This window comes from Bos taurus, chromosome 15, assembly GCF_002263795.3.
Source record: "Bos taurus isolate L1 Dominette 01449 registration number 42190680 breed Hereford chromosome 15, ARS-UCD2.0, whole genome shotgun sequence".
NCBI classification, from domain to species: Eukaryota; Metazoa; Chordata; class Mammalia; order Artiodactyla; family Bovidae; genus Bos; species Bos taurus.
In genome coordinates this window covers 29,278,672-29,305,239 of record NC_037342.1, presented here as the reverse complement: position 1 = coordinate 29,305,239, position 26,568 = coordinate 29,278,672, and the positions used below count along the sequence as shown (strand labels likewise).

At 57.8% G+C, this 26,568-nt stretch overlaps 1 protein-coding gene and 1 non-coding gene across 19 annotated transcripts in view; both read right to left on the bottom strand.

The window, feature by feature from the left end:
* Positions 1-26,568, bottom strand: part of PHLDB1 (pleckstrin homology like domain family B member 1) — a 48,674-nt gene that overhangs the window by 5,374 nt on the left and 16,732 nt on the right. For 4 of the 18 annotated variants that reach the window (XM_005215996.5, XM_010812483.4, XM_010812482.4 and 1 more), the window contains 19 exons: positions 24,275-25,620; positions 21,477-21,758; positions 20,917-21,057; positions 20,671-20,808; positions 18,014-18,142; positions 17,496-17,651; positions 14,971-15,081; positions 14,711-14,800; positions 14,000-14,143; positions 12,182-12,355; positions 11,569-11,709; positions 10,053-10,193; positions 9,773-9,875; positions 9,250-9,294; positions 8,337-8,631; positions 8,149-8,239; positions 6,617-6,763; positions 5,037-5,153; positions 4,677-4,779 (listed from right to left, as the gene is read on the bottom strand). In XM_005215996.5, the coding sequence (XP_005216053.1) occupies positions 4,677-4,779; positions 5,037-5,153; positions 6,617-6,763; positions 8,149-8,239; positions 8,337-8,631; positions 9,250-9,294; positions 9,773-9,875; positions 10,053-10,193; positions 11,569-11,709; positions 12,182-12,355; positions 14,000-14,143; positions 14,711-14,800; positions 14,971-15,081; positions 17,496-17,651; positions 18,014-18,142; positions 20,671-20,808; positions 20,917-21,057; positions 21,477-21,758; positions 24,275-25,620 (3,894 nt within the window). The remainder of the gene's footprint in view (positions 1-4,676; positions 4,780-5,036; positions 5,154-6,616; positions 6,764-8,148; positions 8,240-8,336; positions 8,632-9,249; positions 9,295-9,772; positions 9,876-10,052; positions 10,194-11,568; positions 11,710-12,181; positions 12,356-13,999; positions 14,144-14,710; positions 14,801-14,970; positions 15,082-17,495; positions 17,652-18,013; positions 18,143-20,670; positions 20,809-20,916; positions 21,058-21,476; positions 21,759-24,274; positions 25,621-26,568) is intronic. The other 14 variants (XM_010812484.4, XM_024975344.2, XM_010812487.4 and 11 more) reach the window with 12 other exon arrangements.
* On the bottom strand, positions 6,008-6,066 carry MIR12011 (microRNA mir-12011). The gene has a single exon (NR_162348.1). It is a non-coding gene; the product is annotated as a microRNA mir-12011 (primary transcript).

Here is a 26,568-nt window from a genome sequence, read left to right as displayed (position 1 = left end):
GGTCCATCTAGTCAAGGCTACGGTTTTTCCAGTGGTCATGTACGGATGTGAGAGTTGGACTATAAAGAAAGCTGAGCACCAAAGAATTGATGCTTTTGAACTGTGGTGTTGGAGAAGACTCTTGAGAGTCCCTTGGACTGCAAGGAGATCCAACCAGTCGATCCTAAAGGAGATCAGTCCTGGGTGTTCATTGGTGGGACTGATGTTGAAGCTGAAACTCCAATACTTTGGCCACCTGATGCGAAGAGCTCACTCATTTGAAAAGACCCTGATGCTGGGAAAGATTGAGGGCAGGAGGAGAAGGGGACGACAGAGGATGAGATGTTTGGATGGCATCATCGACTCAATGGACATGAGTTTGGGTGAACTCTGGGAGTTGGTGATGGACAGGGAGGCCTGGCATGCTGCGGTTCATGGGGTTGCAGAGTCGGACACAGCTGAGTGACTGAACTGAACTGAACTGAATATCTTAATGACCTGGATAACCACAATGGTGTGGTCACTCACCTAGAGCAGACACCCTGGAACGTGAAGTCAAGTGGGCCTTAGGAAGCATTACTACCAACAAAGCTAGTGGAGGTGATGGAATTCCAGTTGAGCTATTTAAAATTCTCAAAGAGGATGCTGTTAAAGTGCTGCACTCAATATGCCAGCAAATTTAGAAAACTCAGCAGTGACCACAGGATTGGACAAGGTCTTCATTCCAATCCCAAGGAAGGGCAATGCCAAAGAATGTTCAAACTACTGCACAACTGTACCCATTTCACATGCCAGTACAGTAATGCTCAAAATCCTTCAAGCTAGGCTTCAGCAGTATGTGAACCGAGAACTTTCAGATGTAAAAGCTGGGTTTAGAAAAGGCAGAGGAACCAGAGATCAAATTGCCAATATTCTCTGGATCGTAGAGAAAGCTAGGGAATTCCAGAAAAACTTCTGCTTCTTTGACTACACTAAAGCCTTTGACTGTGTGGATCCCAACAAACTGTGGGAAATTCTTAAGGAAAAGGGAATAGCAGACCACCTTACCTGTCTCCTGAGAAACCTGTATACAGATGAAGAAGTGATGGAACCAGACAAGGCTATACATTGTTACACTGCTTATTTAACTTATATGCAGCGTAATGCCAGGCTGGTTGAATCACATGCTGGAATCAAGACTGCCGGGAGAAATATCAACAACCTCAGATATGTGGATGATACCACCCTAACGGCAGAAGGTGAAGAGGAACTAAAGAGCCTCTTGCTGAAGGCGAAAGAAGACAGTGAAAAAGCTGGCTTAAAACTCAACATTCAGGGCTTCCCTGGTGGCTCAGTGGTAAAGAATCCACCTGCCAGTGCTGGAAACTCGGGTTTGACCCCTGGTCTGGGAAGATTTAACATGCCGCAGAGCAACTAAACCCTTGGACCACAAATAGCTACAGCCTGTGCTCTAGCGCCTGCGAGCCACCACTCCTGAAGCTGGGAGCTCCAGAGCCCATGCTGCACAAGAGAAGTCACCACAGTAAGTCCGTGCAACTTCTAGGAGCCCCTGCTCGCTGCAGTCAAAGGCAAGCCCGTGCAGCATCGAAGACCCAGCACAAAATTAAATAAATTAATAAAAATTTTAAAATCCCTCAACATTCAAAAAACTAAGATTATGGCATCCGGTCCCATGACTTCATGGCAGACAGACAGAGAGAAAGTGGAAACAGTGACAGATTTTATTTTCTTGGGCTCCAAAATCACTGCAGATGGTGACTGCAGCCAGGAAATTAAAAGATGCTTGCTCCTTGGAAGAAAAGTTATGGCAAACCTAGACAGCATATTAAAAAGCAGAGACATCACTTTGCCAACAAAGGTCTGTCTAGTCCAGGAGTCATGTACAGATGTGAGAGTTGGACCATAAAGAAGGCTGAGGGCTGAAGAACTGATGCTTTTGAATTTGGTGTTGGAGAAGACTCTTGAGAGTCCCTTGGACAGCAAGGAGATCAAACCAGTCAGTCCTAAAGGAAATCAACCCTGAATGCTCATTGGAAGGACTGATGCTGAAGCTAAAACTCCCAATTCTTTGGCCACCTGATGTAAAGAGCTGACTCACTGGAAAAGACCCTGATGCTGGGAAAGATTGAAGGCAATAGGAGAAGAGAGAGGGAGAGGATGAGAAGGTTTAGATAACATCACCGACTCAATGGACATGATTTGAGCAAACTCCGGGACATAGTGAAAGACAGGGAAGCCTTGCATGCTGCAGTCCATGGAGTCACAAAGAGTCAGACACGACTTAGCGACTGAACAACAACAATAAAACATTAATGAACCCTCCTTTATCTGTTCAGAGGTCAAGCTCCTCCAATATGGACTGCTATGCACCTAGCAGGTCTTCAATCGATATAGAATAAATGAGTTCAAGGAACTGGGATCCAAAGAAGTCAGAGCCCACGATTTAGGGGGGAAGAAAGCACAGACACACACCCACTTCGCTGTGTGACTTGGGTGTGATCAGGACTCCAAGGGAACACCTACAGGTCACCGGTGGTCACGGGCGTTAAGCGAGAGGACACACTCCAAGGGTTCAGCACGGTGTCTGGCACGACACACGTGGATCTGTCATGACATCATTATGCCCAGGGCTGGTGTCACATGGCAGAGGGACCCTGTGTAACGCAGGAGTTACCCAGAGGAGGGCAGGAACCACTCCCAGTGAGGTGGGGCTTCACAGAGGTGCGTTCTAATGTGGGTTTCACGGAGGAGGAGGGAGCAGGATCCAGGAAGGCCAGGGAGAACGGCAGCATTCTGTTCTCTCCTGGCTCTTCCTTCACTGGAAATAGTAACACATTCCTGCCTCCGCTTCCTCACCGCCCACCTATCCTCGATGGGTTGTGTGCAATCTGGCTCGTGCCCCAGCACGCAGTGGAAACCATTCTCTCATCAAGATCCAATCGTTGAATCAAATGGCCTTTGGGTGCACATTACCCTTGGCCTTTCTGCGGCGTCCATCATCACCGTAATGTCTCAGTTTCTTCTGTAAATTATACTTTTTTATTCCATGACACCCCCTGCTGGCAGGCACACATCCACTCCTCTGCCTTCTCCATTTCCGCCCTGCCCTCCCCTCCCCCGTTGGTTTCATAGACATGAAGGAAGGTCACACATGCCAAGCGCCAGCTCAGCACCTGGCCTGTGACTTCCCGCCTCCTGCACCCTGCTTTACCGCAGCCTCCTTTTCCTTCTCCCTCACAAGGGTGGCCCTGCCCTGAGGTGCGGCTCTGTTTCTCCCTCTTCTCTGAAGTCTAACTGTCCAAGCTCAGTCTTAACCTCTGCCTCTCAGCTGCTGAGAGACCTTAGGCAAGTTGCTTAACCTCTCTGTGCTTAATTTTCCTCATCTGCAAAACAGGTGTAAAACCAGTGCTTCCTTCACAAGATTATGATGACGACTAAATGAGATGATACACATGGAGGGCTGAGCACAGCATCTGGTGTAAACACGTGTGCAATAAGTATGATCTGCTACCATCATCATCATTACTATTGCAACAGCTTCGACTTTTACTCTGCCTGTAACCCTGACCCTTCTCATATAACCTTAGATGCCCCAGGGGCACTTCAACCTCAACATGCCTAAGATGGAATTGTCCTCCCAGGCCTGACAAAGTCCGTTTCCAGCCTAGGTGGAAACATGGGGACACCCGTATGCCTCCCCACACCCAGGGCCCAGGTGGGCGGGGAGGGCTTCCTGGAAGAGACGGCATTTGTCTGGGGACCAGTTCAGGGGGAAAGCCAGGTGCTCCAGGCTGCATGACTCCAGCACCACACACTTCCGGCCCTTTCCCTCCCGGCGCTGAGCAGGACGGGTCTCCTGGCTTTGTGGTTGGGTGCGGCCAGGTGACTGGCTGAACAGGCCCGCTAGTGACTTGGGGACAGACTCCAGCTGGGGAATTTAACCCAGTGCAAACCCAATCACACTTCTCTTTACCTTCTGCCACTGCAGCCAGCAGCATTCCAGAAAGGCATGCTCTGAAGCAGAGAAAGAATCGACACGGGGCAGACCCTCACCAACCCATGACGAACATGGACACAGATCAGGAGTAAGAAGAACTTTGGTTCTGAGCTCCTGAGATCTTAGGATGGGGTTGTTTCTGCAGCACAGCCCAGCCTGTCCTGACGAGGCTATGATATGATATTCTAGCCTCCAAGTGGGAACTGTCCAGAGGGAACTCCAGGGCTGGGAAACCAAGCTGGAGGCTGGGTGCAGAGTGCTGAGAGAGCAGGACGGCTGGGGGGTGCTGCCCCCCGGGCACTGCTCAGCTGCTTATCTCAGAGTCTCTGTGGGAACTTGCCCAAGAGGGATCCAAGAGTCCTGTGGATCAGGACTCCATGCACCCACAGCATCTGGGGTGCCCTAGAGCACCCCCATCGTTCTTTGTTCACTGTTTGTGTCCTGGCAACAGGCTCCAGGGGAGAGGGTTGTGGCCCCCTTGCTTATCATCAGAGCCTAAGATACTGCCTGGGACTTATTAGATGCTCGAAATACTGCTGGAAAAAAAAAAATGAATGGTTGAACAAAGCAAATGAGGTGAGCCTTGTACATTTTCAGAGAGAGGAGAACAAGACCCAGCTCAAGGCCCTGGCCCCACTTGGAAGCTTCTGGGTGACAGAGCCCAGGGGCCCTAGCCCTGGGGCAGTCTGGGGGAACTCACCCACGTAATAGGAAAGGGTGCGCTTGAGCCGGTCGAAGACAAACCAGCGCTTCTTCCACGACTTGATCTTGCCGCCCATCTTGACCAAGTAGCCACGGCAGACCTGGCGGGAGGCAGGGATGAGGCAGGACCCAAATGCACAGCCCCCTAAACCTTCTTCCCTGAGCAGCAATGTCAGCCCATCACCTGTGCCTATATCACAGCGGGGCTGTCCCTAGCATCTCTTCAAGCCAGCACACCTGTCCCGGGACAGAGACCACTGGTATTAGGGCAGGAGCTGAGGCCACAATTCCAAGGACCCAGGAGGGGCCTCTGACCGTGGGGTCCCCACCAACCTCCCAGAGCCCCACATGCCTGTACCTTGCTGCTGAGCACCACGTGCAGACAGGTATCCACACCATGGCCTGACGACTCGATGTGGGTCTTCAGGTCAAAGTCTTCCTTCCGGATTGGCAGGTAACGGGTCAGGGGTCGTGCCTGGGGACAGAGAGCGGGATGAGTAGGGGCTGTTCCCTCCCCTGTCATTCCCTTTTCCAGGCCCCTCGGCCTCAGTCCTGAACCCCTACTCTGTCACTCTGGTTTCACGGGGCTTTGGCCCAAGCAAGGATCTGGTGCGCCTGTGCTGACTCCACCCAGGCCTGGGCAAACTGCTGAACAGCTCTGTGCCTCAGTTTCCCAGACACAGCCGCCCCGTCCTGTCCCTGCCCCTCCTGTCCTGAATGCAACAAAGCAAAAGAATGTGGTCTTGGAAGAAAACCCCAGAACGAAGCCTGGTCTTCCCAGGGTAGGGGGCGGGGAGTGGGGGTGTGGGGCGGTGGCTTTGTTTGGTCCTCATGTGTAAACAATGCCTTTGAACTAGAGAATCTCTGAGGGCTATTCCACCTCAAAATTTCTGATACTTATCTAGAATTTTCAGTCAACAGGAATTTTTTTCCTACTCTTCATTTCTAGGAAGAATGTTAGAATGGTATGAAAAGGAAATACCATAGATTATTTAAAGAAGAAACAAAACGTTCAACTTTCCGGAGGTGCCCGGAAATGATGAGCCGACTCCACTGGCTTCCCCAAAGCTGGAGGCCTCTGCAGCCCCACCTGAGCCCCAGGGCAGGGGGTAGAGAAGTTGAGCCCCCGAGAGACCAGAGACAGGAAAGGGGAACTAGGCATACGACAACAACAACGATTCCAAGCACCGAGGTGAAACTCCCAGAGTTTCTCATTATTTCTGAATTCTCAAATCAGACAATCTACCCCTTAGAATTTATGTCGCTGCATCATTAGGAAATCAAGGAGCTACGATCACCAGTCACTGCGGGGTAGGACCCCCCACCCCTGGGGAGGCCCATGGAGACCCCACAGGAAGGGATGGCCTGTTTGAGTCTCATGGGCTCTCCCAGGGGCCAAGGATCTGGGACTGGAAATGCAGGTAGATTTTCCTGCCTAACTTCTCCTTCTGCCTTCATTCTCTGCTCAAGGCTCCCAGCTAATGAAACACCCCCGGGTTGGATTCTGTGTAAGGATGGGGTTCTTGACCAGGGAGAAGCTGGCACAATTCTCTTTTGGAGATGTACACCGCAAGTCAGGGTAGGTTCAGCCGCTGGCAGTGAGCCAAAAGGTCTGGTGGACTGAGGCCAGGACAGACACCAAGCACTCGGAGCAGGAAGGCGCACACACACACACACACACACACACACACACACACACCAGCCTAAACAGACCCTAGTCGGTCCTGTTCTTCGGGGCCAAGCAACAGACACACACACACACACACACACACCAGCCTAAACAGACCCTAGTGGGTCCTGTTCTTCGGGGCCAAGCAAGTCCCAGGTAGAATCCTGCTTGGGCAAAACTTCCTGGAGAGAACAGGCTCCACCACCCAGCACGGGTACCTGGGCTATCCAGACCCCTCCACAGCCCCACCCAACCCCCCATCCACTCACCTGTGAGAACTGCTTCTCCCGCATCTTGACCTCCTTCTCCACAAGCTGCTGCCTCCGGGCGCTCTCGCTCTGCAACCTCCTTTCAACCTGCTCCCGCCGCCTCCGTTCCTCCTCCAGGGCCTGCCGCCTCAGCTCCATCTCACGTTCCTGCACCCAAGGCTGGGGCTCAGTGCCCATGGCTGCCCTCTTAACTTCAAGCCCCCAACACCCCTCCTTGGGCTGGGCCAGAGCTACAGGAGACACCCACCTCAGAGGGCAGCCTGGTTTGAGGGGCCATGGTCATCCAAGCCCACCCTCCTCTCCAGGGACCGTGCTGACAAGGGTAAATGCTTTAAAGTGAGACCACCCTGCCTTCAAACCCTGGTTCTACCACCACTGTAAGCGCTGGACCCCACCAAACTCCCTAAGCCTAGCTTCCTCCTCTGTAAGATGCGGCCAAGAGTGCCTACTCCTTTGGACTGTAGGGAAAATTAAATGCAATCGTGTAGGTAAATGTCCATCACTGATGCTGGCAAGATGGAAGCACTCAATTAAAGAAAAGGGGGAGGGGCTTTTAAAATCTGTATCTGAATTCCTAGGACATGGGTTATCGAAACAACTGTTTCCGACATCGAATGGATTCAGCAATCCTGCCCTAATCACTAAGTGAAGACCCTTGGAAACTCCAAACATTCACAGTTGACCTTCAAATTTTACAGAAAAAAAAAAAAAAGAACTTATGAAAGCCATTATCAAAAGATTTTAAGTCATTAAAACAAATCATTAAATACAAAGCACATAGGTGATGTTTTATGTCTTCAACACCGGTAACAACCTTCACATTACTAACTCCCATCTACCATTTCTTCCTAGCTCAAAATTTGGAGGAATCTCCTTTTTCTCCTTTTGCCAAGAGATGTTTGCAAATGTGCCCTCCTTTCAGGGGAGTTTAAGATTAAGAGGCCTTCTTTTCCAGTTGGTCTCCTGTTCCCGGGCCCCCACTCTCCTCTCCAGACACACAGAGTGCCCCGGATAATAGAGACCGAATGTCTTCAGGAGATTCTTTATTCAGCCTCCTCCCTGGGCACGGTTTCCCCAGCCTGGCTGTGTCCAGCCCAGATCCATGGGCAGGGAACGTGGCGTGCCCGCAGCCAACACCTCTGCTCTGGCTTGGATATCTGCCTTCTCTCTGTCCTCATCCTTCAAGCCCCAGTTCCCAACCGTCTCCAAAAGGAGTGACCTGGCACTCAGGTAGACAGGCATCAATATTTTCTTGGTGGCCAAAGGTCCCCAGAAGCGAACACACAAAGACTGGAAGTTCCCGTGCAGGAAATTCACAGCTGGACAATGGTTACCGTGCTCCTCCCCTTTTCCTAAGGGCTGTGAAACTTGTCATCTCGCCAAGCCTCCTGATCCCCCACTTTAGGAACCCAGGCTTGGAAAACACTCTCTTCCTCAGGGACTGCGGCGAGAACAATGTGGGGAAGGGGCCTCAGGAGGGGCGGAGGCCCCCGGCGGGCAGAGGGCAGCCCCAGGGCCCAGGTCTGCCTCACCCTCGACTCCATCAGTCGGCTCTTCTCCGCGTGAGCTTCTTTCAGCATCTTCTCCATTTCCTCAATCTTCCCCATGTCCAGGCCGCTAGCACTGAGGAGGGAAGGGGGAGAGGAGGCAGCCGGTGGAGGTGGAGGCCCCGGCGTGGGGAGGACAGAGGCCATGCCAGTCAGTGGCCAGGGCCGGGTACCTGGACATGTTGTCAGGGGAGCAGACTGAGTTGCCCCCCGTGGAGATGCTGGTCTCCATGCTGTCGGAGCTCTCCAGGCTCAGCGTGTCGTAGGCGTGCTCACCCTCCTCGCCTCGCTCCCGCGAGGCCGGCAGGTGGTGCAGGATGGAGTGGTGCATGAGTGGCGGGAAGCCCGCGGGCCCGGTGGGAAAGGGTGCCACCCCGTGCAGGGCATCCCACTGGCACTGTGCCTCAGCCGCGGCCTTCTGCTTCAGCTCCGCCAGCCGCCGCCGCTGCTCCTCGATCACCTGCTGCCCTGCATGGGGGGACGGGGGATGTCACGGTGGGCACCCACCCAGCCAGGGAGGAAGCCGGCAGCACTACAGACGGAGGGAGGTGGCGAGCGGGGAGAGGTAACACGGAGCAGCCCCCTCGCCCCCACCCGCTTCCCCAAAGCCCCCGCAGCTCTGGGTCCGGCTGCCCTGGCTTCATCGCCCGCACAAGTGGCCACAGCCATGCGGTCTGGCTTTGGCATCCGCACCACATGCTGAGTCCACACGGGGCCCCAAACCTGCCCGGGGGTCGCCCCGGCGGCATGATGGCCCGGTGGCTCCAGCTCACAACCCAGGCCTGAACGGGTTGGCAGGGCGCATGCTCCCAACCCTGCTGCTGGGAAGAGGAAGGGGTGCCGGCAGCCCGAGCACCCACGTCAGTGCACACCCCGCGGCAATGCAGAAGCAGGAGCACGCAGGAAAGGAGGGAGGGGAGACAGGCGGAGCTCCACTGCAGCAGAAGAGAGCTCGCGAGGCCAACCCGACACCTCAGCCTGGGGGTCTTGCCCGCGGGCAGAGGGGGCCTGGGCAGAATCCATCATGCGGAGGCCCGGGCAGGGGTCACCCGGCCAAAGCAATGCCCTTGGTGACCAACGCTCTACCTGCTGGGTCGTCGGTTGGGAGGGGCTCGGCAGGAAGCGACTCGACTGGAGTGGGGGGCCCCGGGCAGAGGGCAGGGCAGAGACACAGAGGGGATGAGAGGAGAGAGAGGCACAGACATGGGCTTTCGAAACAACCAAAATGCACACGAGCAACCAGCACTCCTGGGTGTTCCCGCGAACTAACATGTTAGGGAAACACTCCTGGAGGTCGTCAAGTCCAACCCCCTGCCTCCAGACAGGGCAACGTCTAGTTCTACTCAGGTCAATAAGCACTCCCCTTACTTGCTGGGCTCTCTAGAAAAGACGCCACAGCCCGGCAACCCTGAGTCTCCTGCCCCTTAGCCTTTGGATAAACCTCCAGGAGTCTCTCTTCTTCAGGTCTCTAGTCCAGATCCCTTTTGCTCCCCACATAAAGGGAACACATCCTGGGAAGGGTGTGGGCATGGATAAGCTAGGGTGACAGGGCGTGGCGGATGTCCAGGGCCCCTGGGATAGCAAGTGGGCTGGTGCGGCGGCCACTCACCCTTCTGCTGCAGGGCCAGCTGGCGCTTGGTCTCGATGTCCTGCAGTGTGGCTGCCAGGTTGCGAGGAAGGCTGCTGGTGCCGTTCTGGGCGAGCAGAGTGCTCTGTGGCGGAGGGCGGGAAGCGGGGCACTGGGACCCGAGGCTCAGAAGACACCCGCCCACCCATAAGGCTTCGTGGATGGCTGCGGTCCCTCCCCAGTGTGGCCATCTCCAAACCCGCCCCCCAACCACCACCACCACCACCCTGCACCACACGCAGCCCACCCACTGCTCTCAGACCTTGGGTGAGGGGCTGCGGCCCAAGGTAGCCACGCTGAGCTGGGAGGAGGAAGACGACGAGCCAGAGGAGGAGGGGAGTGGCCCACTGCGGGTGCGGGGCAGGGGGCTGGTGGCCTCGCCATCCATTTTGGAGCGGTAAACCTGGAGTGGGGAGGTGGCATCTGCTGAGGGACCTCCGGCTCCCCCACCGGCCACCACTCCCACGGCACCAAGCGGGCTGGGATCCAAGGTGCCCAGCACCAGGCCCCTGAGGCCTTGGTCTCTCGCTGACCACAGCACTGAGCCTCTGGGGCCAGCCCAGTGGGCAGACGTTCCTGGCGGCTGCCAAGCCTCCTTTCCAGGCTGTTCCTCCTTGGGTCCAACCCCGCATGGTAGAAAGGACCGTGTATCGACCCACGTGAGGAGTTCACACAGACGGGCTGAGTTTTACAGGAGGCCGACTTGAGGCCAGGGCTCCCTCTGGTCCCAACTCTGCCAACTAACAGCGTAGGTGACCTTGGGCCACGCACCTCCCCACTCTGGGCCTCAGCCTCCTTATCTGCAAAAGGAGGGGGCAGGGCTAGACTAAATAACTGCCAGCCTCCCTCTCGGCACTCAGTCTTTGGTGACACAGTCTCTGGAGCCAGGAACCCTGACTCTCCGTGTTACCCCTGCCACTTCCTAGCTGTGTGGCCTTGGAGAGATTACTTATCTGCTCTGGGCCCAAGTGTTTGATCTGTGAAATGAGAGTTCTCGTTATCTACCTCAAAGGCCTGTGGTAGAGATTACGTGAATCAAAACATGTAAAAACCTCAACCCAGCTGGGCACAAAATAGAAAGGCCGTGCCAACGACTCCTAAAGGGAACGTGGAGTTTCAGCTGAGATCGGCCTTCGAGGTGCCGTGTCTTCACTCTAGGACCAAATCTTGAGTGGGCGGGGCAGGGGGTTGATCAGGCACCACGGCCGGTCACTGGAGTGGAACCTGGGGCAGAAGGCTGCCTGAATACCCTGCCCCACACCATGGTCAGCAGCTTGCTTGGGGCTCCAGTAGACCCCCTCATGGCGACTCTGAGTCCGGGGCATGAACTCAGGGCCATCACCTGAGAGTCTCTGACCCACTCTCTCCCGCCTCCGAGAGTCATCCCTGGGGAGACCAGGAGAACAAAGACCGGCGACTCTCCCAGGACACACAAGTGCCAGGGGCAACAGGCTCAGGAGCGTGTGAGGACTGGGCGAGAGGCTCCGGAATGAGAGCTGCCCGGGACAGAGTGAGCGTGTTGAGTGCAGCACAGGCACCGCCGCTCCCCAAGCCCCCTTTGGACCGTCCAGCACATCACCCTCAGATTCGGGAGGCTGGCCCTCCATGACTCGAGGGCCAGGACGGCCATCCTCGAGGGGACCCTCACTTCCCGCTCGGGGTCCAGAAGCCCCTGCTGCACTGGCTGGATTAATCCCCCACCACGTGTGCGGCTGAAGGGTCAGCAGGAGGTACCCAGAGCCGAGAGGAGCAGGGCTGGGCAGTGAGGGAGGGGTTACCTGCAGCTGGCGGGAAGCTTTGGCGGGCAGAGGCGGGGGGGAGGAGCGAGGGGAGGCGGCAGCAGGGCCCGTCCCCAGCCCGGCCATCAGCTCCTGGTACCACTGCTCTAAGTCTACAGCAGGGAGCAGCAGCTTCTCCATCTGGAGGGGGCATAGGGGAGGAGGACAGGGGGCAGGGGCGGGGGTGGGCAAGGACGGAGAGGAAAAGGTCAGGAAATCAAGAAACGAGGGGAGCGGAGAGAGGAGGAGGAGGAAGGAGGAAAGGGCGAAGAAAGGGCCAGGTCGGAGGAAGGGTAAAGGCAGGCCGTTATGGGGAGACAGGAAGGCAGGGGAAACGGGGAGGATGGGAGAAAGGAGAGCACAAAGAGAAGAAAACACAGTGAGAAACAGTTGCCACAAACGCGCTGAAGGCAAAGAGAAACGGGGCACAGCTCCCAGACCACAGACACGGACCACGCCAACCACGATGCCAGCCGGCCGCAGCCCGCCCGGCACACAGCATGCCCCTGGGGCTGGCCGAGGGCGGAGACACCACCGCGTGGGGGGCAAGCACACACAGACAGAGCCACACCGCGAGTGGGCCGCACGGGTAGCGGGGACACAGACCACCAACCTGGGGCGAAGGCGTGACAGAAGCGAAGGAGGAGGAAGAGGGCAGCGCGGGAGGAAGGCAGGTGGTGGGAACCAGGTCCTGGGAGGCAGGGGCCCAGGGAGGCAGGCCCGGCGCGGGGCCTGTGGGCACTGGCGAGGTGCCCCACATCACCTTTAGCTGCTCAAGCGTCACGTACTTGGGGGAAGGCCGGACGCGGGAGGGAATACAAGAGGTTAATGGGACTGGAACCCAAGAGGTGGCCCTGCTCAAGGGTAGGACGCACACACGGAGCCAAGGAGACCTGCAGAGCCCGGGAAAGCCAGGGTCCTCTCAGCAGGAGGCCCTCACACTGGAGCGGAAGGCCTTCCCTCCTCGAGCCCTCAGGAGCTGAGAAAGCAAGAGAGGGAACTGCTCCCAACTCCCCTTACGCCAGCGGCCCTTCTCCGTCACTGCTGAAAACAGACCCTGCTGCCCAACCCCTGCCCCACACCCCGGGGCAACGCAGGGCATCCACGAGCAGGCCCGTGGGCACAGGTGGGCTCACTTGGTGGCTGGTACCTCACTGTCGGGCAGGGGCTGAGCGAGTGCGCTGGGGGAAGTGGCAGAAGCATGGGGGTCCAAGCGGGAGCACAGGTGGAGAACCTCTGCCAGGCTCACATACTCCTAGGGCACCCGGTGCGAGGGGAGGGACAGGCAGAGAACAGGTTAACAGGACTCCACCAGGCACCCGACCCCACACTTCATGCCAAAGAGCCAACACTCCATTCCAAACAAAATCCAAGGCAGGGATGGGGAGCTCGCTGTGGCCACAGAGGGCTGTCAGGGGGGTTGTGGGGAGGGCAGAAAAGGGCAGGCAGAACTATCTGAAGTCAAAAAAAAAAAAAAAAAAAAAGAACTATCTGAAGTCTTTTTTTTTTTTTGGCCACACTCCACAGCTTGTGGGATATTAGTTCCCTGACCAAGGATTGAACCCACAGCCTCGGTAGCAAGAGTCCTGACCACTGGGACTTCCAGGGAAGGCTCTTCTTGACCTCTACTTATGAGGCTGCCCTGGCATCCAGGCCCTGCCGCAGGGCCTGAATGGGCCCTGAATGGACCCCTGATCACCCATTCCTGGGTTTGCCCTGGGTGAGGGGTAGGTGAAGAAGTCACGAGCCCACCAAGGATCAGGACCCAGCTCCCAGAGAACCCTTCTGTCTCCAACACCTTGGGCATCCCCGGTGGGGCACGCACATGCACTACTGAGCGCCAGCCACGCCATTCCCGTGGGTCCTCTGGGGGCACCACGAGGGCCTGAGCAAGGTGGGCCCTGAGAAAGAGACCTGAGCAGGGAGCAGTTAAAAGCCCAGGCAGATAAGCAGACCCACTGCGCAAAGGCTAGGACTTGGAAAGATGCTCATACGGTAGATCATGGGTTGGAAAGACAGGCACTGTTGCATTCCCTAAGCATATCCTTAGAATCCTGAGTTTATCCAGGTCTGGGGGACACAGCAGGCACCCAAAATGCATGCGGAATCAAAGCCCAGGATCCTAAGCCTGCCCCACCCAGGGCAGCCCACCCTGGTCTAGCTCCAGAGGCAGACTGTCCCCCAGGGGTCACAGAACAGGAAAATGAGCTGGAAGGTCCAGTGTGTTGTGGCAACTGATGAATGGCATGCTGAATATATGCAAATTGATACACAAATTGATGCTCTGATTTTTGCATGAGCTGCCCAGGCACCTATCAAACCACAAACTCTGGCCAAAGGATTACTGCCACTTGCCCTTCAGCGTGGCGAGTGGGAGGAGTCGCGGGCAGAAGCTCATCAAGCAGGCAGACAGGCAGTGAGCTGTGATTACCTCTTGTGCTTTGAGGCAGAGCTGAGTGGAAGCAGGTGGGGTTAAGGGAAGAGAGGAGGCCCCAGCCTGAGAAGACTCTGGGAAGGGGCCCAGAGCTGCCGTCCCCAGCCCCACCTCTGAGGACTCGGAGATGAGCAGATCAGCCTACAGAGAGGGTACGGGTGAGGGGCTTCACCCCCACACTCAGCCCAGCCACCCCACCTAAAGCCTAATTTGCTTGTGCAATGAGGCGGAAAACCGGGCATGAGGTGGGACCTCACACACCAGGCGTGCAAAGACTCAGGGAAGAATGGCTGAAGGAGCCTCAGTGCCCATGTCCAAGCCCACAGCCCAGCTCCAGACAGAAGCCCAGGGAGCTCCAAGATCAGGACCCCGAGATCTGTACACTTCCCCTCAAGTTGGATCTGCCCGGCCCCATCCGGAGCTGCCATCTTCCCCACCCACGCCTCCTGAATCCCCCAGATATATGCAGTCACCTGAAACGGTAAGATCAGCAGGCTCCTGGGAGCCAGAGCGGTAGCTGAAAAGTAGCAGCTGGCAGCCATGGAGGATCCAATCCCAGACCTCACAGACATTCCTGAACATCTCTCCAGTTCAGGAAAATGTCCCCACACTAGACCTCAGCCCTGGGGCGAAGGTGCCACATGTTTCTCCAGAGCCTCCCAGGAGACCCCTGGGCTCATGAGGCTGGGGCTGACCCAACCACGTTACCTCTTTGAGGGTGGACGTGGTCTTCGGGAAAGGCCGGCCGCCTGTAAGCGAGTGGTATCTTCTTTCCAGCATAGCCAGTTTCTCCTTCTCCTGCAAGTCCAAAGCGGCAGAATCAGGAGTGGGAATGAAGCAAGGAGCCCCAAATAAAGGGGGATCCCACATGGCTGGCCAGCCTCCACCCAGCACCCTGCACTCACCTCCCACTCCCCCAGCCCCGCCCTGGCCCTCCTCCCCGCTCACTCCCAGTCTGACAGGGCTACCTTCTGCAGCAGCTGCAGGGCAGCATTCTTATCCCGGGCTAGGTGTTCAGACTCCTGCACAGCCTGGGACCGGATCTGTCCAGCCTGACTGTCCAGGACCACCAGGCGCTCCTGGAGAGGATGGGAACAATGGGTGAGGCAGCCCAAGGTGAGGCCTGGCTGTGTCTCCTGCCCAGAGGCCCTGGGCTTGGGTGAAGGGAATCAACCAGCATCCGCTCGGCCTCTCATCCCCAGAAAACGCAAGCTGCTGTGGTCAGCTCCTTCTCTCATGCCTCAAAAAGGGAGCCGTGGGCCACCAGGCATACCAGCCAGAACTGAAGTTCCCAAACCCCTTATCCCCCGACCCCCAAAGTCAACAGGTCCTGAATCCTGGAGATGCTGAATGGTCCTCCACCCAACCCCAAGCCCCCAACCCACTGCCCAGGCCAAGCCAGGCCCTCTGCTTTCCCGGCCTCGACTTTTTTCACCAGCCCGTTTCCACTCTCTTACCTTTCTGATCCGCCCCACAAACAGCTTCCTAAAACGGCCTCTGAGGTTCATTCGTTTGTTTGAATTTTCTAGCCTTTTTGGAATGTGTGTTAGTTGTGTGTTACTTGCTCAGTTGTGTCCAACTCTTTGCGACCCCATGGACCGTAGCCCGCCAGGCTCCTCTGTCCATGGAATTCTCCAGGCAAGAATACTGGAGTGGGTTGCCATTCCCTTCTCCAGGGGATCTTCCTGACCCAGGGATCAAACCTGTGTCTTCTGCCTTGTAGGCAGATTCTTTACGTCTGAGTCACTAGGAAAGCCCAGAATGTATAGTACGTGAATAATTTTCTTTAAATCCATGAATAAGGGTAGATCAGTCTTCTCAAAATCTTTCAGCGACTTCTCACTACTCACAGGATAAAGCAAAAGCCCCTCAGCCAGCACTGAAGGGCTCCTGGACCTGGGCCTGCTTTCCAGCCTCCCTCCCACCCTGAGCCCTTGGCATGCCCGCAGCTTGGCCCTGCTGTACCACTGGCCGTCCGGGTGTCCACTCCTGGGCCTTTCTTATATGGTGCCTTTTGCCAGGACTGCTGTCTTCTCCACCCATTGGGAGCTTACTTCTCCTCCAAGACCAGACCTAACACTATCTTCTCTCCAACATCTCCCCTTATTATCACTCAATTTCTTTGCTCCTTGCTCTATGCTCAAATTATTCCATATCACCATTTGCCTTGGATTACTGCTACTCATGAATATGTATCTCTCATCACCACCATCCGGCCCCAGCTGTCTGATCCAAGGACAAAGTCAGTGTCTTTTCTGTCTCCATATCCCCAACAGGGCTTAGTGTAGTGCCTGGCTCAACAATCTTGTGCTAAAAGGGAATGAAAAGATACTAAGTGAGAGAGAAGGATGGGGGCTAGTGGAAATGAGCTGTGTTTATCCCAGGAGGCCTTCCTGAAAGAGGAGGCCTTAAACTAGCACCATTAAGAGCAAGACATAGGAGAAGGGAGGGAAGAAGGGAGCTGTACTAAATCTGAGGTCAGTCCAAACAGACTGAAGCAGACCAAGTGGTAATCAGGCAAGATCTGTCATTTACTAAGAACCTATCAGGACCGAAGAACACTGGTAAATGCTTTGCTTTGCATGTGTTACTTAACTATCTTATGAGGCAGGTGCCCTTATGCTCATTTCACTGATAGGTAAATGCATTTGTAAAGCAGAGCAGCTCAGGGAGAGAAGCAAGGGATCTGGACTCAGGGGGAAGTTCAGTGACTCCCCCACTTACCACCAAACTCAGACTAGCCATCAAGCCCCACTTTTTGACACCCTTCCCCAATCTCACTGCATTCACCTCCCACCTACTCCCTCCAGCCTGGCAAAGTGCACATGCACACATGTGTATCCACAAACACACCTGGGCCATCCAACCCCGTCTCCTCACCCACATCTTCCTAACTCTTACTTAACACATCCTCACCCATCACCCTGTCCGGGTCTGGCTGAGATCAGGAGTTGATTTTAGAGCATCTAAAGCACCAGACTTGACCAAGACAGATGCAATACCCAGTCCCCTTGTTTCACAGTTCAGCTGAACCAGGGCTGAGCTGTGACTGGAACCCAAGTGATGCCTTTCTAGGACCCCAGGCTGGCTCTAATATCCAGATCTCAGGTCTGTGTCCCAGCACTTCAGCATCGGACAGAGACCTCCACAAGGGGCAAGCCTCCTCCTCAGCTCCCTCCTCCTTGTCCTCCATCTCCATCTCTCATTTCCCGGCCCAGCCAGTGCCCAGCTCCGAATGTGAGCCCCATCCACCTTCCACTGGAGGGGGGCGGGGAAGTGGGGGGGGGGCGGGGCGCGTGTCTGAGTTTCTAAACAATGGCTATTGTTGTTCCCTGAGTGCTTACTATGATCACCACATCCTATGCTGTTTCCACATACATCATCTCCTTTAATGATAACAACAGGGTGTTATTGTTCCTGTTTTACAGATGATGAGACCGAGGCTCAGCCAGGTGAGGTCAAGCCGGCACTGCCCGGGATGGGGCGGGCGCACCTTCCTCTTGGCGATGCTGCGGAGCAGTTCGGCCTTGCTCCGGAGCAGTCCCTGGCCCGCCAGCTCTCGCTCCTCCTCCACGCGGCTCTCCCGCTCCAGCTGCTGGAACTCCAAGTCCTCGAAGAGCTTCGTCTCCGTCTCCAGGGCCTCGGCCTCCTTGAATGACAGTGACAAAGGGGGTCGGGTAGTGCTCACGATCCCACTCTGTGCCTGGAAGGCCAGGCCACAGAGGGGAGAGCTCTGGGGGCTGGACCCGGGGAAACGGAGGCGGGGCCCTGCCCCCACCCTGCCCTCTTTCCTCCGCTCGGCCCTGCCGCTTTCCCGGGCAGCGCGGCCTGCAGCAGCAGAAAGGAGAACCTCCATCCCCAACCACCCCCATCCTTCCCTGTCCCCTCCAAGCCACAGCACCGACCCTGGCGTCCGGCAGGTACTGCAGGGCCCGGGCGCTCCCGGCCCACCGCTCCTCTCTTCCGGGCGGGCGGCCCTCGGGGGCGGGGAGGGGGGCTGGTGAAACTGACCCTTCTCAGCTGCTCCTGTAACTGTTCCCGCACTGACTCGGGGCAGTTATCGAGCTGCGTCTGGAGCTCGGCGTAGAGCGCCTGGCGGGCCTCCAGGTGCCTCCGTCCCGCGGCCAGCTCCGCCCTCTCCTGGTCGCCGGAGGCGGAGGGGGCGGGCACAGGGGAGAAACAGAACACACACTCCTCAACTCCGGCCCGGGGCCGCGGCGGCGCGGGGCGGGGCGCGGGGCGGGCGGGAGCAGAGAAGGCGGGGGAGAAAAGCAGCAGGATCGAAAGAGGAGACAGTCAAGAGGAGGAGGTGCAGACTGGGAAAGGCAAGGAGCCGGGGTGCGAGACCGGACTCAGGTGCAGGCGACGGTGTCCGAAGCAAGGGTGTGGGCCAGGCAGAAATGTTGGTCTCTTGGAGTCCCCTGAACTAGAGAGGTTTGGGGGATGGGGGGGTCCTACGAAGAGGCCCTCTGTTTTCTCTCCAAACCGCTCAAAGCCAAAGCTGGTTCCACATCACAAACCCGGAGCCTCCAGCTCCTGCCCCTCCCCTTCTCCCACTTGCCCAGAGACCAAAATTTAGCCCTGGAAAAAAAGAGTAGAATTGGTGAGGGTTAAATCCAGGGGTTGGGTGTGAATTGCAAGCCGAGGATGTTGAAGCTACGGCAGTGCAGCAGTGCAGCGGAGGGGACCCCAACCCAACCCCCTTAGCCTCCCCCACTCCTGCCCAGGGTGGGGGTGGGGTGCTGGCTCTGCAGCCTGAACTTCAGCAGGATGAGGGTTGCAATTAGTTCGGCCGTCGCCATGGTAATAGGAGCCCCAGGAGTGGGTACAGAGAGGAGGTGGATGGCTCTGTCTGGGGTGAGATGACACCTCTGAGGGCGGGAAGGGGGATGAGGGGAGGGGCTGGTGAGTCACCCCCTCCGAAGGACAGGCAGAGGAGAGACTGTGATTACGGATTCCAAAGCCAGAGTGGGGCCATGGCCTGGGGCGGGCAGCTAAGGGAAACTTCTCCATTGCTGCCACCATGGCCACCACCATCTCCATCACCATCACCACCACCACCTCAAATAACTGGGCCCAGAGAGAAGGCAAAGTCCACACCTCAGGCAATGCCAGGGCAATGAGAAATGAGGCTAGGCAGATTCCTGCTAAAATGCTGAGCATCACCCCAGAGTCCTCCTGTTTCCTCTACCCACCCCTCTGTTCCATGAGGTTCCCATCCCCATCCAGGAGAGGGGGACATGATCAGGCCAGTTTCTGAGATCTAAGCACTTCCCCAGGCTTGGACTCAGCCTACGATGCCCTATAGGGAAGAGGCCTACCCCTTCTTCCCACCCTCTGGTTGGAGTATCTGCAGTTGGGAAGCCCCAGAGGAAAACTCAGAAGGGTAGCCACTGGTGGCAGAGAGCCTCTGTCCACACCCTCCCCGGCCATGCCACTACCACTGACCTCCTTACCCCTCTGCTCAGGAGGGAAGGCAGATGATGGCTGGACCTCAGCCTGCCTCTCCTCTGCACAGGAAACGGCCAACAGGCTATGGAGGCCGCACCCTGGCTTTTCCAACTGAGAGGAGGTCTTCAGGCCGAGAGGCTCCTCAGCCAAGCCAGCCTTCCCCATTCTTGAACCCCTCCTGCCAATGCCCCCTTGAGAAAATTCAGCTGTACCTGCTGTTCATTCCTTTCTGATCAAAACCCTGGGGTCCCACACCAAGAAAGGAAGGAGGCAACATTAGACGGGAGAGGCCAAGGGCACACAGGTGCCCATGGAGTTAGTGCAAAAGCAGGCACGGCTCAGCCCTGCCTGGGTGGGTGGCACTGGCAGTTAGGGGCATGCGGAGAGCCCAGGACAGTGATTAGAGAGGGCGTTAGTGCAGGCCTGGTTGGTAAGCGTGGAGTTAATTTGGCACAGAATTTGGGAGTGTGGTTTTGGGGGCCAGAGCCAAAGCTCAAAAAATAAAAAAATTTAAAAAGGATGGGAAGGTCAACGAATTTTTAAGAGCTTCAAAATTGAGGGGCAGGAGGAAGACACTCTCCAAAAAATCCAGAAGGAAAATTAATTCTTGGAAAAATACTGTCAAGTCCGGAAAGAGGTGGCCCCTCTCCACTTCGGAGCTTTTGGCACGTTGTTGGGCATCTTGGGAGTGGCTGGCACGGCCCCTGTGGGACGGAGCGGCCCCTGCAGGCTGGCAGGAAATCTGAAAGGGGCAGGGGCAGGAGCTGGGACCCCCTGGGATGGGAGGCTGCAGATCCTGAAGGCTCAGGGGAAGCAGAGACTTGCGGGACATCTCCCAAAGTTCACGTCCTGAGTCCCAGAGCCCTGCTTGGAGGGGATGGCCTCCAATGCGGGGGCTGGACCTGAATCAATCCCCAGCACCGGTCACCTGGGCAGTGCTCACCACCCAAGAAGGGGCTTTGACACTTCCAAGAAGGGGCACGGAGGGCCCAGAATGGCAGGCACCCAGGCACCCAGAGGGAGAACAGAAACCCAGGCAGAGGAGACCCCAGACACCAGCCCAGACCCTGGCAGCACCCTCCACGCCGGTACTTTCCACCGAGGACAAGGCCCCCTGCCCCTGCGGGATGGACAGTGAGGTAAGGGGTAAAGGGCCCCTCTCCTCTTCTCCCAGGCTGCTGGCGCCCAGCACGGAGCCAGGCCAGGTTGTGGGTTACCTTGTCCCTCTCCTTCTGGATGCTCGTCTCCAAGGTCACCAGCTTCTCCTGCAGCTGGTCCACCGCCTTCTGCTCTTTCTGCAGCAGCGCCCGCTCGGCCTCCCTCTCCCCCTGCAGAAGCGCCCGCTCCATTTCAGCCTGCAGATCACAGCAGGGTCCATGTCAAGGCCACTCAGGGCAGCTCAGGCCACGCTTGGGGTTATCACTGAGCCTGGGAAGAGTCCCACCCAGGGCCCTTGCTCTCACCTCTCGGGCCGACTCCTGCAGCTGCTGCTCCAGCTCCTTCACCCGGACTTTGAGCTGCTCTACTCGCCCCAGCACCTGAGCCCGCTCCTCTTCCAGGGCCAGCACCTCTCCCTGGAGCTTGGTGCCGGGGGCATCCTCGTGCTGGAGGGGAGGGGGGCCGTCAGCTTGGGGGAGCCTAGAGCCTCCCAGGACGAGACTAAGAAAATGGATCGCTGTGTCTCAGGACACTCAGAAGGAGCAGCTGGACTGAGAGGAGGAAATTCCCCTCCCTACAAGAAGAGCAACATGGCTCGGCTGCAGGGAATAAGGACTCAACGCTGAGAGCCAGGCCTGGGTGGGGCCCCGAGGAAAGGTAGGTCATAAAGCATATTTATGGCTTGGGAGACTCATCAGCACCTGCCCCTCTTCCTTGCCTCCTCATTTCTACACCTCTCAGCCCTGAGTGTCCCCGACTTCCGCTACTGCCTGCTCGCAGGGTCTTGGTACCCACTGCGTGCCTGCCTCCTCGGACCCCAGCCCCCAGCCACGGACCCCGCGCTCCAGCCCCCACTGGGTCCCACCTCCTGCTGGGTGCTCTCAGTGCTGCTGCACTCCTCCTTGAGATTCTCCTCGTCTGAGCGCTCCACACTCTCCCACAGGCGCTGGGCGGCGCCTCCAGGCTCCTCGCTGCCGCGCCCCGGGGCCCCAGTGCCCGCCGCGAGGCCTCGTGAGGGCCTCCGGCCGGCCAGGGCCAGGGCTGCGGCCGCCTCCCCTATGCTAGGCAGCTCCCCGGCCTCAGGTCCCCCGTCAGCCCGGCTGTACTCGGCGCACAGGTTCAGGATGGTCTCCAGGCGCTGGCGTTCCTGGGAGGGCGGACAGAGCAGGGCATGAGCGGACGGTCCTGGGGCCAGGAGGCTGCCCAGAACCAGGCTCGGCATCTTGTCAGGAGCTCGGATGCAGAATCAAGTCAGGAGAGCCCTGGGCCCAAGGTCTGGGGAGGCTGATGGAAGGAGGGCGGGCGCCCCGGGGCAGGCGGGGGGAACCAGGCTGTGCGCCCCCTGCCCAGGTGACCAGCGCCTCCTGCCTTCCTGTCTCCCTTCTCATTCTGCCCCAAGGTGGGTTTCCTGGTGGACACACAGGGACACACTCAGGAGCGCACGCTGGTGAGCACGTTCTCACTTAAGACCATGGTGAGAATACAGATAAACACTTCAGGTGTTCATGCGGACACGGATCCACGTTGATCCAAAGATACCAGGACCCACAGAGACACCCCAACATAGCAGCACTGACACACACAAGGACACAGCACAAGCCCCGGCCTGCAATAACAGGCAGGCACACACAAAGACACCCGCCCTGACACGCACGGACGCACACTGGCACACACTCACACGGATAAGCACAGTCTAGCACACAGACAGGTGGGCGCCCACACAGACGCGGCTGGGACACAGATGCGGGGGCCCACAGGGGCCTGACGCGGGTTCACACAGCAAGGTGCTCAGGGCACGCACACCCTGCCACGGCCCTACTCCTGTCTCAGCTCCCTGCCACCTCCTGGCAGCTCTCGGCCCCCTGCCAGCATGGGGGGCTGCTGCCTGGGTCCCTGGCCCAGCCACTCCATCTGCCCCGTCCCTGTACAAAGCCCACCCAGACACCTCCCAGGGGCCTTGGAGGTGAAGACGGGACAGTACAGGCATGCCCCGTCTTCCACTCATTACACCCCAGACTTGGAGCCTCCCCCAGGCTCCCTTGACTCCCTGGCGTCCCACCACCTCTGGTGTCTCTCACCACGGTTTGGTCAGGACCTCCCCCAGACACTTACCCAGCTTCCCTCCTGCTGCTTGCCCAGTTCCATGGCATGAAAACCAGGAACAGAGTCTCAGCACCCAGGAGGCTGGGCCAGTGCCCCCGCCCCTGCCCCAGGACACAGATAAGCAGCCCGGTTGAGGTGGGAGGAGCAGGGCAGGCAGCCTCTGAGATTTAAAGTGGCAGGTGGGGCAGGTCAGGGCTGGTGAGGCACCTGGGGGTGGGGTGGGGCAGTGGCGGGAAGGCTGAGTGGAGCTGAGGGAGGCTGGGCCCACCACTCTGCCTGCGCCAGGCTCATTATCCCCCCTCCAGAATGAGACCCCAGGGCGGGTCAAGCATTCTCATCTAGGCCAAGGCAAAAACATAGAAGATACGGCCGTGGAAGAGACTGGGGGGCCCTGCCTCATCCTTCCCCGAAACCCCCGCCCCAACACACACACTGTCCCACACCCTCACCTCACCCAAAGCTGTCCCAGCCTCTTTCTTCCAAAAGGGCTCCAGACAAACCTCCTCTGTTCTGATTCTCCTTAAACTAATCCTTGGGTCCCGGGGCCCCCAGGGACCCTGCTCTCCTGCTCACAAGGGAGAGAGGGCAGAAGCTATTTCCCTGTGCATGTGCTCCAGGGTACAGACGCCAGCCAGAGCCCCCACGCTCCCTGCGCTATCTGGGGAATCCCAGCCCCCACCCAGCTCAGATGCCATCTCCAGGACAGCTGCCCAGAGCCACACCCGGCCCCCAAATACACCCATGCGTGCGTGTGCGTGCGTGCGCACACACACACACACAATTACTGTCACACAGACTGGCCACAGATCAGCCAGGGCTGCCTACCGTGTTTTCTGCTTCTCCCCCCATCTCAGATGATCCTGCGTAGGCTAAGGTGAGCAGCTCCCACCCATTGAGAGGCCAAAGAGAAACAAAGGGCAGCCCACTCCGGTATTTTTGCCTGGAAAATTCCACGGACAGGTAGTCCGGCAGGCTACAGTCCATGGGGTCATAAAGAGTCGGTCATGACTAAGCGGCTAAACAACCACCACAACAAAGGGAAGCAAGAAAGAGGGACCAGAGGCTTTTTTAAAGAAAAGCCTGGAGAAGACAGGAGAGAAAGACAGGAGGTATGGGTTCCAAGTCCAGTTCTGCCAGGACGTGCTGTGTGACCTTGAACAAATCCACTCCCCTCTCGGGGCTTCAACCTTCTAGTCATTAAGCCCTGCGTTTTCAAACTGAGAGGTACAAAGCTTCATCCTAAACATGGTGTGTTTTCCTAGAGCTTCCCTGTATTCTAGTAAATCATGTGAAATGTTAACTTACACGTGAAAACAAACACTGTGTCACAGAATAAATGCAAAGTTAGCATGCGTTTGAAGTCAGGCCTTAGAGACCTCAAAGGAAGTTCTTCAGGGGACAAAGCTTTGGCATCCAGGTCACTGCGGTGTATCCTGGAAGTGGAGAAGCCTGGGAAGCCCAGGCTCTGTCCACACACCCCTCCCTCTTTGCCAGCTGGCCCGCCCACACCCTGGCAGAACCCCTGTCGTGATGCCCGCAGCCTCCCTGGCATACGCTCACCAGCCTCTCCATCTCCTGCTCCCGAAGCCGCTCTTGGCGCTGCCGCCGGTGGTACTCCAGGAGGTCATCCTCATTGTCACTGATCTCCGTGATGCTGTTTTTCCGCTCCCGGGTGACAGGCACCCGCAGGTCCCCGCTGGAGAGCTTCCTCTGGGCGCGGGGGCTCTGGCGGGGTGAAGCCCCAGTCAAGGAGCCCAGGCTGTAAGCCGGGCTCAGCCTGCCGCTGAAGCTGCCCTTGCGGGGTGCTAGGGACTCCCCGAGTGTGGGCGAGGGGCTCCGTGTCCTACGGCCCCGGGCCCCCAGTGTCAGGGAGAAGTCCTCCGGTGAAGCCCCGTGGGCTGCCCAGCGCCGGGGGCGGGGGCTTTCTGCCACTTCCCTGGTTAGTTTGGGATCTGGGGCAGTCCGGGTGGACACGGGGGAGAGAGCCCTGCGGGACAGAGATGGGCTCAAGGGAGGCAGTTCTCTCATGCTGTCCAGGCCCCGCCGGCCTAGGCGGGGGCTCTCTGGAGGCTGCAGGGTGCGTGTGGCTGAGCCATCCGAAAACGTTCGGCCTACCAGCTGGCGTGAGGGGCTGGTGGTCAGCACCCGCTCAGCGCCTGGCAGCTCCCGGAAAGGGCTAGGAGGGCGGTCCTGGAGCGTGCCAATCTTGTTTCGGGGAGCAGGGACTGGCGGCTGAAACTTGGGGCTGCCAGGAATGCTGGTGGGCGGGCCCCGGGCACCGGAAGCTGGGTATTCACTCAGACTGATCGCCACCACGGGCAGCTGCCCACCTGGCCGGGGGCTCTCGGTGGCTCTGCGGGCCTCGGCCAGGACGGTGGCTGCAGGGCTGTCTGTCAGCAGACCTCGGAGACCAGGGCTGGGAGGCCTCTCGTGACCCCCCTTCCTGCCCAGCCGAGGGCTCTCAGAGGGGCGAGCGCCGCTCGGTCGGGACTGTGGGGGCTGCAGGCCCAGATGGTAGCTGGAGGACCGGGCGGGCACCAGGGGGGGCAGGGAAGGTGCTGGTTCCTGCCCACTGGGTGAGTGGCTGGCACAGCTCCCACTACTGGCTGGCGAGGAGAGTGGAGAGAAGGCTGGAGAAGTGTTCTCATAGCTGGAGCCCACAGACATGGCACCCGGGCTGGTTGGGGGGGACAGCAGGTAGCGCCCACCATTGGCCATTGGTGATAGTGGAGATGTTGCGGCAGGCTTCTTGCCAGCAGCTCCAGGCTCCTCTAGCACCAGTGAGTCCATGATTTCCTGCAGGTCCTTCTCAATAGAGCTCACCAGGGAACTGTGGCTGCCACAGGCAGAGGGTCCCCGGCTTGCATGCTGCGGGGTATGGTTCCCGTTCACCAGGCTTTCTGATTCTGTGAAGGGAATGCAAACAGCCTCAGGCCCCATCTTCACCTCCTGGGCCCTAGGGAGCTGCATATACACAACAGCCAGCGCTCCCCACTTCCTGCGAGCAAGGCGGGGCTGCCAAGGCCCTAGAAAAGAAGCCAGGAGGTCCTGGGGCCAGCTCTGCCACTGACTGCTGCTGCACCACCTTCCCCAAATCGCCTGGCCTTGGTTCTGCCTCCTCTAAAGGAAGAGGGCTCTTCTGGCTCTAACATTTTATGACTTAGGTCACAACAGTGCCGGGCACTTTTAGGTTCCTCCCTGTCTTGGTTTCCCCAACCTCCTTGACCTCTCCATCAGAAAGGGCAAGCACGCATTCTACAAAGAGCAACGGGGTGTGCATTCTACAAAGAGCAGCGGGGTGTGCTAGGGAGCGGGCCAGAAGTTCCAGGGGGTCAACATGCAGCCGAGACCCAGGAAAACACACACACACACACACAGCCTCCAGGGCTGGGTGACGGTGTGTGCGGCAGCACTCTATCCAATCAGAGGCAAGGGAGGGGCCTGGCCCTGAAGGCCAGTTCCTGGAAGCCAGGCTGGCCAGCAACTAGATGCAGCTCAGGGCCTCCAATTAGACCATTAAGCCACACCAGCAGGAGCCTACTTTTGCCCTGCCCCAGCCCTCGTCAACCAACCACGAGTCTCTGGAACCACTGCCCCAAACAGCTGAGGGAGTGGCATGACAATCTAAGGTAGGGTAGAGCTACCCAGGGAGTGGACTGGGAACCCAGGCTTCTGAGCCCCCAAGGGCCTAGTATACAGGACACAGAGGAGAAGGGAAAGCCTCTGCAAGCCTGAGTCTGGTCCAAAATTATGGGGGCTGTGTGGGACCAAGGCAGAGGAGTTGCCATGGATACTGGTGATCCCAGTGACCACCCATCTTTCCTCATATCCCCAGGCAATCCATTGAAACCACT